At 23.5% G+C, this 15,909-nt stretch overlaps 3 protein-coding genes across 5 annotated transcripts; all 3 read right to left on the reverse strand.

The window, feature by feature from the left end:
- Positions 1–3,345: 3,345 nt before the first annotated feature.
- On the reverse strand, positions 3,346–5,227 carry LOC124421777 (cyclin-Q). Its single transcript, XM_046957377.1, has 6 exons — positions 5,047–5,227; positions 4,504–4,637; positions 4,337–4,434; positions 3,995–4,213; positions 3,602–3,832; positions 3,346–3,522 (listed from the first exon to the last, which is right to left on the reverse strand). The coding sequence occupies exons 1-6, from the start codon at positions 5,082–5,084 to the stop codon at positions 3,427–3,429; spliced, it is 816 nt and encodes a 271-aa protein (XP_046813333.1). The 5' UTR covers positions 5,085–5,227; the 3' UTR covers positions 3,346–3,426.
- Positions 5,228–5,428: 201 nt separating this feature from the next.
- Positions 5,429–10,146, reverse strand: LOC124421778 (katanin-interacting protein-like). Its single transcript, XM_046957379.1, is given in 16 exon segments — positions 5,429–5,916; positions 5,962–6,065; positions 6,188–6,289; positions 6,410–6,549; positions 6,617–6,778; positions 6,864–7,053; positions 7,138–7,403; positions 7,467–7,611; positions 7,675–7,815; positions 7,888–8,025; positions 8,090–8,284; positions 8,388–8,536; positions 8,797–9,054; positions 9,302–9,654; positions 9,734–9,871; positions 9,975–10,146. Coding segments are annotated over 16 exon segments (2,676 nt in total). The 5' UTR covers positions 10,070–10,146; the 3' UTR covers positions 5,429–5,816.
- An 848-nt stretch (positions 10,147–10,994) lies between these two features.
- LOC124432947 (monocyte to macrophage differentiation factor 2) lies at positions 10,995–14,610 on the reverse strand. Of its 3 annotated transcripts, XM_046982328.1 has the most exons (5): positions 14,079–14,610; positions 13,056–13,174; positions 12,453–12,698; positions 12,109–12,361; positions 10,995–11,964 (listed from the first exon to the last, which is right to left on the reverse strand). In XM_046982328.1, the coding sequence occupies exons 3-5, from the start codon at positions 12,686–12,688 to the stop codon at positions 11,713–11,715; spliced, it is 741 nt and encodes a 246-aa protein (XP_046838284.1). In that variant the 5' UTR covers positions 12,689–12,698; positions 13,056–13,174; positions 14,079–14,610; the 3' UTR covers positions 10,995–11,712. The 3 variants fall into 3 exon arrangements, with proteins under 3 accessions (XP_046838284.1, XP_046838285.1, XP_046838283.1); XM_046982329.1 differs by lacking the exon at positions 13,056–13,174 and having other exon boundaries at positions 14,322–14,610; XM_046982327.1 differs by lacking the exon at positions 13,056–13,174 and having other exon boundaries at positions 10,997–11,964; positions 14,079–14,609.
- Between the last annotated feature and the right edge of the window lie 1,299 nt (positions 14,611–15,909).

Below are 15,909 nucleotides of genomic sequence, written 5' to 3' on the forward strand. Positions count from 1 at the left end.
TCAGGAATATGTATTTTGTATTCTAATATTAATTATAAGTATCCCCCACGTGTACAGTTTTAAAACCTTACATCATTATATATAAGTACATGAAGATTGTTTACATATATCCAGTTTTTTTAACAGGTACGTTGTAATATGAGACACTAAAGCTTTGTAAATTATGTACATGTCTCATTGAAGCGGTGATACCATTGATGCACGTGCTACTGAACTAGTGTACAAACCAGGTGAAAACTGAGCAGCTAGTTCATATTGTATGCTGCATTATTTCACTTTCTGCTTATATATCGTGTAACAAGATGTTTATTTCCATTAAAGAAAAAACAACAAAGTGTGACTAGATAACTACATTCTTCTAAACTTAATATTACATAGTTTATAATATAAACATTTGTACTAATTTTAATTATAAACTTTGTTGTTTTTATTACACTAAGATATAAATTAGGATAGTCTCATATATTAGCTTATCTTTTTTAATTTGTAATTGTTTCAAAATAATAAACTGCTGGATGACAGTGACTTGATGAAGTATAGTAAATATGTTATTACTATTTTATTATATTGCTACAAAATTCTCAGGTGCTTTGAATAATTTTAAATAGTTTAAAGGCACACTTAAAATAAATGAGACATTGGTACTAATAAATTAATGGAATAAAATAATAGCATGTAATAGTATACATGTTTTAAAATACATTTTGTAAATAGTATACTTAAGTACTATATATGTATTATAATAGCGGTATAATATGATGATGAATAGACCACAAAATTTATTTTTCTTATAACTGCAGTATATATTAATGCACAAAGACTTATACTAAATTAATCGCGAATGTCAAAAATATTTGATCTCGTTTTGATTCATTAGTACTATCTTATGCTTGTATAATTATTAACAAAATAATAACGATATAATATTTTATTGAAATCTTAATACATTTATCAAAAATTAAGAATATTTTATAGCTTTACAAGATTATTATACATTTTTTTGTCATTAATTAAAGAGAAATGAACATAAAATATGTCATATAGTGTTGATACATAAACGACATTAAAAGATTTCTGTATTTGTGTGATCTATATAGTATAGTTCTTGTAGTGTTTTTATATAATGTATCAAACATATCATATTTCTAGTAGTATATACATTTGAATTTTTGCAATAAAATTATTATCTGAAAGTTGTGCAAAGATGGAAGATATACAACAAAGCACTTTAAGAAATATTGTAGTAAGTATTATATACTGTGTTTTTCATCCGCCTTTTAATCCATTTTTATAATTAATAATTTTCAGGTTTGCATCATGTACTTCTTCCTGAAGAAGCTTCTAAATCTTGTGCATTTTCAGAAGAAATTCCTATAACTCGATCTCAAGCTCTTAAGAATCAATTTTCTAAAATACAAGTTTATAATTCTTGTTTACTTCACAATTATAAAATCGAATGTATATTTTTAAAGTAATCACTATTTTGGTGATTACCAAAAACCAATTGAAAATTATTTAGTTGATTTGATGGAAATGTACTTTTGAATTTTTTTATACAATTGTCTACTTTACTTCTTAGTTATAGCGAGAATATATAATCGTTATCTTATCATGCACAGGCCATCGTGTAAGTATAATCTACAAGTAATTATTAAGAATTAGAATTATTTCATTATTTTATAGTACAATATCGATAATATCTTTAATTCAGATTTACTGTAAATATATATATTTTTTCAGAGAATTATAATAAATAAACCTGCTTTAGATGAGTATCCTGATTTTGAACGGCTATGCAAACTAAAAGATAGATGTGTTACTTTAATCATGTGAAAATGTTATTTCTATATAATAATACAAAAAAAAATAAAAGAATAATAATATTCATTGTTATTATAAATATAATTATCAAGAAAATTTGTGTAATTATATAAGGATAAGATTATTTAATGTAATAACTATGATATGTAGTAAATGAGCATGCCATGCAAGCAATAACAATTTTACTGATGAAATGAAAGAATCAGTCCCTTTAAATAAATCACCCGGTTATCCTAAATTATCAATTCTTTCATTTGAAGGTATTTTAAATGATAAAGAGATTTTTGTTTGAGATTTGATAAAACTATTTTTAATAACTATTGTGATAATTATATATTATCATTTCAAAAAGTAGAAAAACCTAAGAGATAAATATGAATAAATTGTACATATAGCTGAAATTATAGTAGAAGCAATCCAATATGGAAAAGATAGATGTTTTTCCAAAATTTTTGCAAAAATTATAAAATATCAAAAAGATAAAAATTGAAAATTAATTCAATTAAAATTTAAATATTTCATTTAGAAAGTAATTGTATAAAAGCTTATTCCATTAATACTTGATGATAGTGCAACAAAAAAGAATATGAATATATGAATATTTGGAATTAATATGTCCACCAGATATACAAATTATCAATACATGCAAACAACTGACTTCTATGACACTGTTGAATATATATTTGTATTATCTTTCTTTTCTTATTTGTAGGATTATTTGCTTTAGTATGTTATTACTTATTAAAAAAATGAATGTTTCTTATAAATTATAAGCCATCATTCTCTTATAAAGTTTTTAACATGTGTATGAGTGATCCTACTAAAATATTTATATATAGTATGTAATATATATTACAAATATATATTATATACTATAATAAAAATATATAATAAAAATATATAATAAAAATATATTATGTAATATATATATATTACAAATTATAAAGGTTAAATATTCACAGTAATTATTTCTTTTACCGATTAAATAATTTATAAAATGAATTTCCACATTTTATGAATTCTGTACAAAGAAAAGGCTTTATTATAGCATTTGATATGAAATATAAAAATATAAAAAATCAAGTAATATTTAAATTACTCCACAAAGACGTTATATAAATATTTTTTAACGTTTTTTTATTATCTCTGAATACAATTTTTATATACTAAAAAATTAATTCGTATTTATTTATTTCAATTCATATAATAATTAATACGTGTACAAATAGCAAACTGTGGTATCAAGTTGATTTGACTAAAATCCTGTCTTTTATATGATAATTATCATGCTAAACTATTTTTAGAAAATCTTCATGTGTTACAAGAATTTTATGAAAAATAGTATAAATATATCTTTTTTTTTATACCTATGATTACTTATAAATTATATTCATTCATTGTTAAAAATAAATTGTTTCTTTCAAATCATGCTTTGTTATTTCTAATATACTTTATTATTTCTAATTTATTTATTTTGACATAATTTTATTTTATATAAACATTTTATTGTACTTTCATACTAACTTTTTGAAAAAATTATTTATTTGTTTATTTTTTACATTTATAGGATATTATTCAAACATTTAAAAAAATCTCTGTATGATATCAATTATCTCTTGTCTCAGGTTCCTCGTCATATGCAGCCATAACTTTTTCCATAATTTCCCAAAGTTTATCTCTTGTTAAATCTTTACAAAATACCTGTAATATTAAATTATTGTTGTTTATTATTGTAAAATTAATACTAGTAACTTGAAAGAGAATTTTTTTTAACACTTACATTAAACCATGGTTGTTGATCACATTCATCCATTAATGGAACAACTACACCATAAATTTGTAAAGCAAGATTGATACATGCTATTGCTACTAAATGTGGTGGATAATCAAGTATAGCAGGAGAATGATGAAAATCTTGTAATAGTGCCATACTAGTTTTGGCTACTGGATATTTTGACCATTCTTCTTCTCCAAACCAAGCTTGCAAAGATCTCAAATAGTGCAACATGTACTTTGAAGAATAAAAATATAAAATGAAATAATTGTAAAAGAATGATATGATTCATTATTATTTTTCAAACTTACCATATAATTTAAATTAAAATTTTAAGAAATATTAATTCATAAATACTTAATAAAAGAAAAAGTAATATGATTAGTTAAAAGTACTAACTTTGTGTGGATGCACTGGGCTTACTTGAAACTTCAACATACGCATGATGAGAAGTTCAGCTTGCACAATAGCATCTCTCATACTCCAATATTGCTCTCCTAATTCCAGTGGTTGCGAACCTCTATGAAGTGTGCTATATGATACATTCATCACATCTCTTATTTTTAAGTTATCATCCTTAGCTTTTCCTGCCAGATATAAACAAGTAGCTGCTATTAACTAAAAAAAATATAATTTTATTAGCAAATAAGTACAATCATTATATATATAATCATGATATTATGATATATTTTCTGTTTATTTCTTACTTCTATATCTTAATTAATTAATTAAATAACTTACATAATTATCATATCCTTGAGCAGTAGCTTCTTTCATAAATCTATGATATAAAGTTGCTGCTGTGGCAATTGTTAGAAAATGAGCCTCTAATTTTAAACCTATAAACAGATTTCCTTTAGAATATTTTTAAAAATATAATATACTAAGCTTATAATATATAAACTTACCACATTCGAAGATAAATCTTGATACTGTGAAACTGTCATTGGCTTTAGTATAATCGATTGTAATACTTTTCTGTAATGTATTCCTTTTCTCTCGTTGCATTGCTAATACATCTATTACATCTTTCATCTTTGAACTGCACATTTAATATATATATTAAAAATAAGCATTCGCAATAAATAACTAATTGTCAAAGAAATTTATTTAGTAAAATAACAAATTTTGTAGAATTTATATTAGGTTTTTATTTATTGACGAAAAATACATCAACATAAAAGTTAATATAGATAATGGATAATCTAACTATGACGCGACTGATGAATGCCGGATCGTTTCTAACCCATAATATTAATTTTGTTATATATATTCTGCAGAAAGATTAGCTGTCTCCTAACCTGTTTTAAATTGCTTTATATGAAATAATAATCAGTATTACTATATCGGATGAGTATAGTAACAGCCGAACAAGTGACTTAACATCGATATTTGTGCGTTGATAAAGTTTGTAGATTACTTTACTACAAACATAAAAAATAAATACATACCTTAAAGTTTCGGTACTCGTTGGTTCCGTAGGATTCATTTTAGTAGCACAATTATTATTCGTAGGATAAAATGACTAAATTAATTCTAGATTATATTTAATGTGTTTATCTTCTTACTAGAAAATAATCATAACATAATCATAACTACTCCGTTATAAAACTTTCATTAATAATATAATTAGACAAGAAAGGCTTACATTGATTACATTTGGTTACTAGGTTTGATTACTAGCACTAGTAATATAAAATCATAGTTTGAACATATCATTGATTGGACAATTTCTGCGTGTGATTACAGTAACCAATCATTTTTACCTTTTCAAAATAAGATTATCTAAATCGATATTAATTACATAATTTGTAATCAACGTAAAAAAAAAAATATCAAAAGTATTTCTAAGAAAAGATGTTAAAGATATATGGTTTAATTTTTCTTTATTAAATACGATAGCTCTATGAAAAAATTAATAATATAGTACCTTTAATAACAAAGATAGACAAAAAAAATGTTTTTTTGCAAATTAGTATTCAAGTATAGAAAGATATCTCAATAAACCTCGAATTAAATTAAACTACAAAAGATAAAAGAATATCTTAACAACTTTGAAATTACTGTAGTTCATGATATTAATCTTGATTTGTACTATGTTAGATTACCTCATTATATATATTATAAAGTATAAAACAAAGATAATTTTAAATGGCATGTGTAAAATCAATTAAAAAGTATATATTATATTAATTTCTTAAAAATTAGTTTTTTTAATCGTTTATATTAAAAATGTATAAGGTCTAAGATTTGGGTTTGGTAAAGAATTTATAACAGAAGTAGCTCTTCATAAACATATAATATATCTTTCTTGTTCCGAGCTAAAAGAACACAGATAATGAAATAATATTTACCTAGTTAAAGACGACTCAATGTGATCTGTGTTATCACTATTAAAAAATTGTATTGTTTCATATGTATTATTTTTACTCAGCATTCCATTATAAATTAATATATCATCCACCAATATCTGATGAAGATAAATAAATTTATCATTATATTTTTGACAAAAATATTTTATAACATGATACTTTGTGTTTTGTACAAATTTGATTCAGCTATAATCTTTCTTATAGCTTAATATTTACTTACTGCAAATTCTTTTATTCTTCTTGACTTAGTTTTTCCATAATTCCATAATTTTATGGCACTTACAGTCGTAGGATAAGAAAATATAATATAAATACGATTTGTCTAGATGATGAGTCAAGATATGATAAGATTAATATAATTATCAACAATTTTGTATTATTAATGTCTTATCTAACAATTTTTAGATTTAGATATAAATAATATATAATAAATATTACTTACTTCACCAGGCAAAATTGGTGCAAGCCATGAATGTTGACCATCATCATTATCATTTAAACCATCTATTAATTTATCTGGAGTTCTTATATCATTATCAATTCCTTCTAGTATATTTATACTTTCTGGATAAGCTGCTATATCTGAGGAATATATATCAACATTGTCCAATAAAACAATGAAAAATATGTTATATATATATATACTCACTATCTCTGTTTAATTTGATTTGATGACCATTGATACCAACAAATTCAATGCCATTGAGACCCACATAATAAGAATCACCCCAACTTGAAAATATTATTATTTGGTACACAAAACCCTGTGGCATTAAGGGTACTTCATAATCTTTATTAAATAAAATAATTTCTGTAATATACCAATTAATAAAACAATTACTTTAATAGATACTATATATAAAATTACTTAGTTATGTAAAATATTATGGTATTACTTTCTTGAGACAAAGTTAAAGTTGCATTAAACTCTTTTGATAATACTGATTCATTGTCCAAATGACAAATAAAACTTATTTCTTGTACAAAATTATAATGACAATTTCCTGGAGCTCTTCTCAATAAGAAGCTATTACAGTCTTCTTCAAATATTGATTTTCCATCCAATTTAATAAATAAACATTTCACCTATATTTAATAATTGTTATATATCAAATGCTTGTAGTCATTAACTGTGTTAATTGTTTTATTTCATTATATGAAAAAGCTTACACCACAATATGACAACTCCAGAGAAGCATTATAATTCCAGAATCTCATACCAGTAATATATACTTCTTTGTCGAATGTAATTGTTATAATAATTTCTTCATTTTCATTTATATAATCTATTAACAACATATGATCTTTATCAGTTGTTATATTGTATCCATCAATCAATTTTAAAAGATTTATATTATCTAAGTTGCATTTTAAGTTAGCATGAGTTGTTGACAAAATTAAATTTTGGTTTCCAATAAATTCTATTCCATTAAGACCTACATGTAATTATATAATGTTAATATGATTATTACCTATTAATTACAATATGAATTATTCACCTACTATTCCAGCAGCACCCCAATTTGAAAGAATAATCAATTGAATTTCTTTACAAACAAGGGATAATGTATTATATTCACTACCACTAGATACAGTTGAATGATTTCCAACTGAACAATCATTTTTACGCCTTCCAAATGTTATCTACAATAAAATAGACTGCACAACATATTCATAATTCACATATAATAATCCAATATTATTTACATTTAAATTAGTCGTTACTGTCGCTGGTCTATCTTTCTCCTTTTCTGCATAATTAAGCATATTGTTATTAATAATTGTAAACATTTCATCATTTGTTGATATCATTTCTAAAATATTTTCATCAGTGGTAAACAGAATAGTCTGTAAATATAGATATTTTATAAAGATAATTTCTAACATATCAATAGATATATGTATATTGAAATATGTTACATCTCCGAAAGAATTAAAAGTGTCTCGTAAGTTTCCAGATGCTCTAGCAATTTCTCCATAAAAAATAAGTGTATCATCCAATGTAATTGTGATATCTTTAACACCTCTATATGAGTGTATTCTAGATTTATTATAATTCTAAAAATAAAAAGACAGTAATGAAAAATTCATAAAATTAATTATACTATTTAATAAAACTTACCCATATTCTAATCATAGCAATTGTTACAATATCCTGAAAAATCATGTGAATGTAATGATGATTTCCTTCTGTAAATGGGATAAGCCATAAATTAGCATCATCTCTTGTTCTATTTACTCCATTAATAAGATTATTAATAACATGAAGATTATTATGTTCTGATAATTGATTTATATTTGATGAGTTTTCTGATATCTATAAAAAATTATGTATACGTGGTATTAAATATAAATAATAAGTTATATGTAGTAGATATATATATTCTATCAAATCTTTGCATTAATAACAAATTGTTTACCTTATTTATGAATACAAGTTGACCTGTATCTGAAAAAATCTCAATTCCGTTAAGACCTACATAATATTTATCTCCCCAAGTACTAAGAATATCAATGATTAATATTTTACCACAAGGAAGTTCCGGTATAATAAAATTTCTGTAATTATCTATGACAGAACAATATAATACCATATTTTAGTCCACATTACTTATATTTAATATCAATTTATACACTGACCTGATCTATAATCTTGACAATAAACAAGTTAAAAGATCACTAAGAGTTTCATGAAGTTCAAACTGTGAGTTATATACCATGATAAAAAATATAAAAATTAAACTATAGGGCTTTTTCATATCTGAGTTAATTTAAGATGTCAATAGTGCACACTATTACATATAAATTAATTTTTTTGCAATTACCTACCTTGAATTGTATGATTTTGTTGAATATTAGATTTATAATTATGCAAACTTTTATTTGTCAATTTTTCTTTTGAACTATTACTACTCTTCTGGCCAATTTCTACTGAAGAAATAAATTTATTATAATTTTTTCGTGTTAGTTCACTATTGTTTGCATCAGCATGATATATTAAATTTGGTACTGTTTTTATTCCATTTGTAACAGTTTCTTCTTTTGGTGTTAAATCAGGTAAATAATCTAATCTTTTCTTTATGATTCCTATTATAATTAAAAAGAAATTAATTATTTCATGATTTCTAAATAATTACAAGTAATAATTTCACACGGACATACTATCAAAATATTTAATTTTAATATTTAAAATACTACATAAACATATCACATGGCAAATTATTTTTAAGATCTTGTTTTCTAATGACATTACTTTTATGTTTAAAATAAGTTTCATATTTTTGTTGTTGTGTTAACAGTTCATTGTCCATTTTATATCCTTTATTTAATATACCTGACTGAAAATAGTCATGATTTCGTTTCTCAAAATCATCAAAAGTTTGTAGTTCACAGTTATATTCCTCATTGTTTTTAAATCTCATAGATTTTGTATTGTTATAGACTTTCTCTATTCTTTTTTTCTCCATATATTCATCAAGTGCACTAAAATCTCTTTTAATAGGATTTTGATTATTAATAGAATTTTGATCAGCAGAAAGAACATGAGTTGAAGTATTCTTGATATTTATCTTCGCATGATTAGAAGTATTAGGGAGAGATTTACTAGTGCATGATTGTAATAAAATGTCACCATCAATATCTTTTATCTTGTTTAATGTAAAAAATGGTTTGCAAGACTGCCCATATCTTGATTGTTTATTAAAAGATTAAAAAATTATTTTTATACATACTAAAAAATGTTATACTAAGTTTAAATAGAACTTACAAATTATCAATTTCTTCCTTTAAAAAAGATATTTCATCTTTTAAAAGAGTTTGTTCAAATGGATGTTCTTCGTGAATTGAATATTTTTCTATTTGCAATGTTTTATAATGATCAATTATATTTAATCTTTTTACATTCCTATTAAATTAAATAATTTCAATAAAATATTTATGTATCATATGTTAAAAATGAATGCTTTGTTTTATAACATTGAATAAAATATAAACTATCAAATACACACTCATTCATTTCTATCAACCATGATGGTAGCTGTTTTAATATATTAGTAGATAAAAGTGTATTGTTTTTTGTAATATTACTTCCACTTTGATCCATTTTCTACAAAATTTATCGCCTTGTATTAAAATAAATCATTTATTTGAAAATTGATATTAAAATTTCATTTAATCCAGTTCATAATTTTTTACTGTATTTTTAATTCCATGAAATAGATCATATACATTATTTTATACACATAATACCAAAAAAGCAAAATAAATAACGTTATAAATGTTATATATCATAATAAACAGTAATATAGATAATTGTATATATAATTTGTATCATTCTACATTGTATTGTATGTATCATATTAGTTTTGATTATGAATGGAATAATATATATATTGGCTAGTTGTATAAAAAAATGCTCATCTGTCATAGCCTTTATCATCAATTTGTTTGATATTGTTACTATGGTTACTCTGAAGTATCATTGACCTCAAAAGATAGATGGCTCTTACATTAGATTTATACATATGTATTTGTAAATGTAGTTTTGTTTATTATTATTTTTGTAAAAAAATAAATACTAGTTTATTCAATTTTATATACCATAATAAAACACATTATTTGTATTTTACAATATTTTTATTTCACATAATTACCATTTTATCAATATAAAATCATATTAATAACAACAATATTATACATTTTACATATTCGTACTTACATATTTGGTTAACTGCAAATTACATGCAGTTAAAGTATGTAATAAATGATTTAATATTCAATTAGTAATTGTTTTGTACTCTTCTTCTTTTAATAATATAATATTATCACCACATGTTTAGACATTGTTTTTTTCATTATTTTACAATGTTAATATACCTATTATGTACATAAATATGTATAAATATGCATATTTTATTAATTATATAAATAAAATTTGTATTAAAATATGGTAATTATGATAACATTCAATTAATTTATATGATAAAGAATTTATATAATAAACAAAATTTTAATAGGCTATATATAATCTTGTATTCGTGTATATAAGTTTACAGTAATGCTCTATAGCATTACAAAGTTATTTACTGAACAAATTTAGTATTAAGAAAATGACAAGATTAATTTTGGCACATTAGATAGTGAAAAAGGAATCATACTTAAGAAAAATTATATTGTTACTAATAGTTGTTACTATTCATCAGCAATTATATAAATTTGCATATTGTTTATTCTATTTTTAAAATAATGCATTGAAAAACAACTCTTTATGTCATAACTTGATATTATTATAAAAAAATTTTTTTCTATATAATTATATATATTAAATAATATTAATCATAAATATATGAAAATTACAATCACCATTACGTATATTGTATATTAAATAAAACAATGTCAGCAAATAAATTAGGAATACATTCTCAATATTTTGTAAATTATAAATTATATAAATCATACTAATTTTTCATCATTCATATTTCCAATACTCTGTTACTACAAATTTACTCTAGTTTTATATTTACATTCTGCATATTTTTGGCTGTAGTAATTTATAATAAAAATCCTTTATAGTGATAGAAAGATCGGAATTCTAATTAGTCTACTTATTCACAACAAATTTTTCTATAAAAACTTTGTTTGTATGGAAGATTGGAACCAAATACAGTCTTTACTGAGTTTTCATTGAAAATCTTAATTTCTTTTTTGCAAAACTATAAATATATGGCAAAAATATTATATGTAAACCTAAATTTCTAAATGAGATTGTACTATATGGGGTAATGATGGCACACTTGGTAGATCAATTGTGACTGTTGAACTTATTGCAGGAAATACATGATTTAAAATTGCATAATAATGAAATCCAGCAGCAGCAGCTACAAAAAGATGCCAAATTGCATGTGCACAAGGTATTCTACCATCTGATTTAAAAAATATTAAGCCCAGAATATAAATAAATCCTCCTGTTTTTAATTCAGCAATGTTGTAATAATCATTCTGCAAAAATTAAACAATTTTATAATTAAATGATAATAGTAAAATAAAGACATATATTAAATCACCAGCATTTCATTATTTCATATCATGCATTATAAAAAACTTCCATACATGTAATATTATTATATTTCAATTCTAACTTACAACATTAATAATTGCTACGCTTGGACCAATACCTATGACCAAATACATAATAGTTTCAAGCATTTTATAGCGCTCATGAAAAATTTGTTGATAAAGAATTCCCAACATTGCCATGATCCAAACGGCATATCTCATTATAAAAAGTAGTTTATCACCTGGGAAATGATCTACATTTAACCATGGAAAGTAACTAGCAGCTATAAAGATATAAATCATAGCACGGTCACAGCGATGTAATGCGTCTTTTAATTGTCTGAAATATAAACCACAATAAGATATAATTATATGATAATTCTCTATAATTGAGAAAAAATACTAACATAAAAAATATAATTCATTACTACCTGTTATGATTACAGTAATGGACACTGTGGAAAAATGTGGATACCACAAAAACAAGAATCAATGAAGTACCATAAACGCACGCAGAAACAAACTGAGTCCATGTTATAGAACGTCGAAAAAGCTCTAAACTGCCAATTATAGAAGGGACAATCCAAATTCCATGGGTGGCCACATTAGCCACATGTTCTATGGAAGTAGGATTATATGCCTGATTTGTACATGCTCGTGAATTCATCCATTTTATCCTATAATAAATCAAATTTCATTTTTATGCGTTATATAGTTACATAACTAAAAGTATGGCTTGGAGATTATTGTGTAATGAAACAGATCAATGTTCTTACATAAGACAAAAGAAGATCATTGAATGTTACATCATAAGACTTTTAGAATTACACTTAAAAAGTATAGCAAAGTTACTTGTTCAAATCACATTTTAATATTCCTATTAACAAAATAATTATAGCATAACTTGAAAGATCATACAACCACATGGTTTGTGTGCGTGTCATATGTGTTTATTTCCAAAATATTAAGAAAGTTTATTATAAACATTCATATTCTGTGGTCATATATCTTTCATAAAAAAATATAGTACATACTTATTATCTATGTCTTAAAGGAAAATATCTCCATACTCTCCAACATGCTGATGAACCTTTATTGTTGTATGCTCAAATATCTTAGATTTTTGTTTCTGCAGTATTGATGTTCTATCTATCTATAAGCAATGTATTTGCACTCCATTCAGTTACTTCAAATTACCTTATACATGCATATGTTAATATCACTAAATAAAAAATAGAGAAAAATAAGCAAATAAGAATAAGAAAAATAAAGAATATTTATTTATAAAGTAGAAATAATGCATTGTGAAGTACTTACGTTAGTAGTTTGGGTAACTATTAAGTTAATTATTAGTAAAAGATAGCTTATTTGAAATTATATTCTCATATGATATATAACATGCTATATTTAAAAGCTAATATAAAATAATATATGAAATTATCTTATTTACAGTACTATATAGATATAATATTTATGTGATATTCAATGATTCTGTATAAATAGTTATCGAAATATATTAAAGAAAAATATTATTAATTTATTACTGATAGCAATCAATGATGATTTCTTAAAATACATACAAATTTAATTCGATAATATTAGATAAAGTTTTTATGCATTATAAAAGGATCAATATCATTTATGTATTATAAACCAATTAGTAATACATAAAAAAGGAATAATCAAAAATATTTACCATTTATTACTTATTATTGTTTGTTTATTTATAAATATCTATATTGTACATTTTCTATACAGTAATACAATTTTTCTAATATAAAATACAATATTTTATAAATACAGATATAAATTTTTATTTATGAATGTAACTATTTTAATTTTTGAACAGAATACCACTTGTTAAAGAATCTTTAATTTATTAATGAAAATACCACCAACACTAAAGAAAATAAAATAAAGAACGATAGACAAACAGAAATAAAAGAAAGAGCAGAAAAAAAGAAATAGAAAAAGAGAAAGAGAGAAAGCAAAATAATTACAATACACAATCAAGAATTCTAAAAAATTAAACCCCTATTTAATAATCTACTTCTTACTCTTTTATACGATGTAATCGAAGAAGATTTTTTATAGGTTCTGCGACAAGCTGATGGAGGTAGGATTCATCCATGATGTTGCACTTTACTCGACACGTTTAACTCGTTTAAATATGGGTACAAAGAGTATCAATAAAGTTACTGCTACTAAATATATATCTCCTGTTTCATATTGCCTTTTGTCTTATATTATTTATTTAATTTATTTTAAAAATGATATATTGATTTATAAGTTAAACCTACTAGCAAAAATAAGCATCAACGCGCTGAGCTATCGCCGAGCTACTAACGTAATCAATTGCTGTCCAGCTGTTATACTGTTTGGCGAAAGAATGAAACAGAGAAAGATAGTAAAAAAAAGTAAATGTGTGTTAGAAAAATGTACTAGGTACATATGTATTCCTTTTCGCGACAATCTCAGGTTGACACGACCGCAAAGAACTGAAGCCTGATACCTATAAGAAGTATATAAATAATAACTTAATGATCTTTTCGTTTCATAATCGTATATCTATAAAAATCACTTGTAAAAATGGACATTTGACAAGTTAATATATATATATATATATATATATATATATATATATATATATATGTATGTATATATTTATATATATATATGTATATATTTATATATATATATGTATACATATATGTATATTTATGTATATTATGTATATATATACATATATATACATATATATGTATATCATTAGTCGATTTGCGATTATCTGTCGGTATTTTCTTTTAAATGGCTTTTTTCGATCATACATAACATTTAGGAAAGTCATCAGTACATATGTGTATTATGAACTTATAAAGATACAATTTCTTAAGCATTATTTACATGACCATGAAGATATATCCTGTCAATGAAAATAAAAAACATTTAAATAACTTTAAATGAGCATTTTACGCGCGAAATATGAACAAAGATTTGAAAAATATATGAGAGCATAAATGTTCAATATATATAAGCAGTACACAATTGTTCGAGTGAAAGTCACTCAAAATTTGTATAATGAACAGATTAATGAGTTAATCTGTTCATAAAAAAGTATAGTGTAAAATAACATAACACAAATGTATAAAAATTGTTATATATTAAGAATAATGCTTCAATATCATTCGTACTCGTATATATCGTACTAGTTTTTAACAATTCATTCTACTTCGATAAAGTTATCAGCTTAGACATGACCAATTGACGTTCACAATATAATTAATCCTACTCAATCACGTGCTCTATTCTGAATGAGGATTTCCTCACGAGATGCGAACATACAGTGTATAAATTTTATGAATAGAAGTACATAAGAGAAGACTAAAGATATTTATTATTTGATTAATGGTTACAAAGAATGGTTATAACAAATGAAAAGATCTGGTTTTTATGCAATGCTATTAATTGAATGACCTTGAGAAAATATATGAGTATTATTACATGCAATGAAAACATAATCATAGCACATTTCAAATATGCTTCATTTATGCACATTTATAATATATATAAAAATGTGTTAATAATATTTGAGAATATGTAATAATGTATATTCTACGTTTTAAATTTAATATTATGCAATACATTATGTTGAAGTAGTTTATAAACGTTTAAAATGTATAAAGGAATTAAACAAAATAATATCTCGATCACTATTATCGATTAAATTGAAATCACACAGGATATAGTGGCGTATCTTCACTAACGAGTTCTTTACTAACGAGTAGTTCACATTAAGGTTGTTCACCATCTCTGGTTTTATAATGGTATACATTAACATAGAATATAGATGTAATTCTTGATCAATTTTGATAAACAAAGTCTTATTTT

This window comes from Vespa crabro, chromosome 2, assembly GCF_910589235.1.
Source record: "Vespa crabro chromosome 2, iyVesCrab1.2, whole genome shotgun sequence".
In the NCBI taxonomy this organism is placed as follows: Eukaryota; Metazoa; Arthropoda; class Insecta; order Hymenoptera; family Vespidae; genus Vespa; species Vespa crabro.

Excerpts from the sequence above, each read along its gene's own strand:
- LOC124421777 (XM_046957377.1), bottom strand. The coding sequence starts at position 5,084 with ATGAATCCTACGGAACCAACGAGTACCGAAACTTTAAG. Across the intron at positions 4,435-4,503 it reads AAGATTTATCTTCGAATGTG|GTTTAAAATTAGAGGCTCAT; the intron begins GTAAGTTTATAT and ends ATCTGTTTATAG. Across the intron at positions 3,833-3,994 it reads GCCCAGTGCATCCACACAAA|TACATGTTGCACTATTTGAG; the intron begins GTTAGTACTTTT and ends TATTCTTCAAAG.
- LOC124432947 (XM_046982327.1), bottom strand. The coding sequence starts at position 14,152 with ATGGATGAATCCTACCTCCATCAGCTTGTCGCAGAACCTATAAAAAAT. Across the intron at positions 12,362-12,452 it reads CATTACTGTAATCATAACAG|ACAATTAAAAGACGCATTAC; the intron begins GTAGTAATGAAT and ends TTTATATTTCAG. Across the intron at positions 11,965-12,108 it reads GCGTAGCAATTATTAATGTT|AATGATTATTACAACATTGC; the intron begins GTAAGTTAGAAT and ends TAATTTTTGCAG.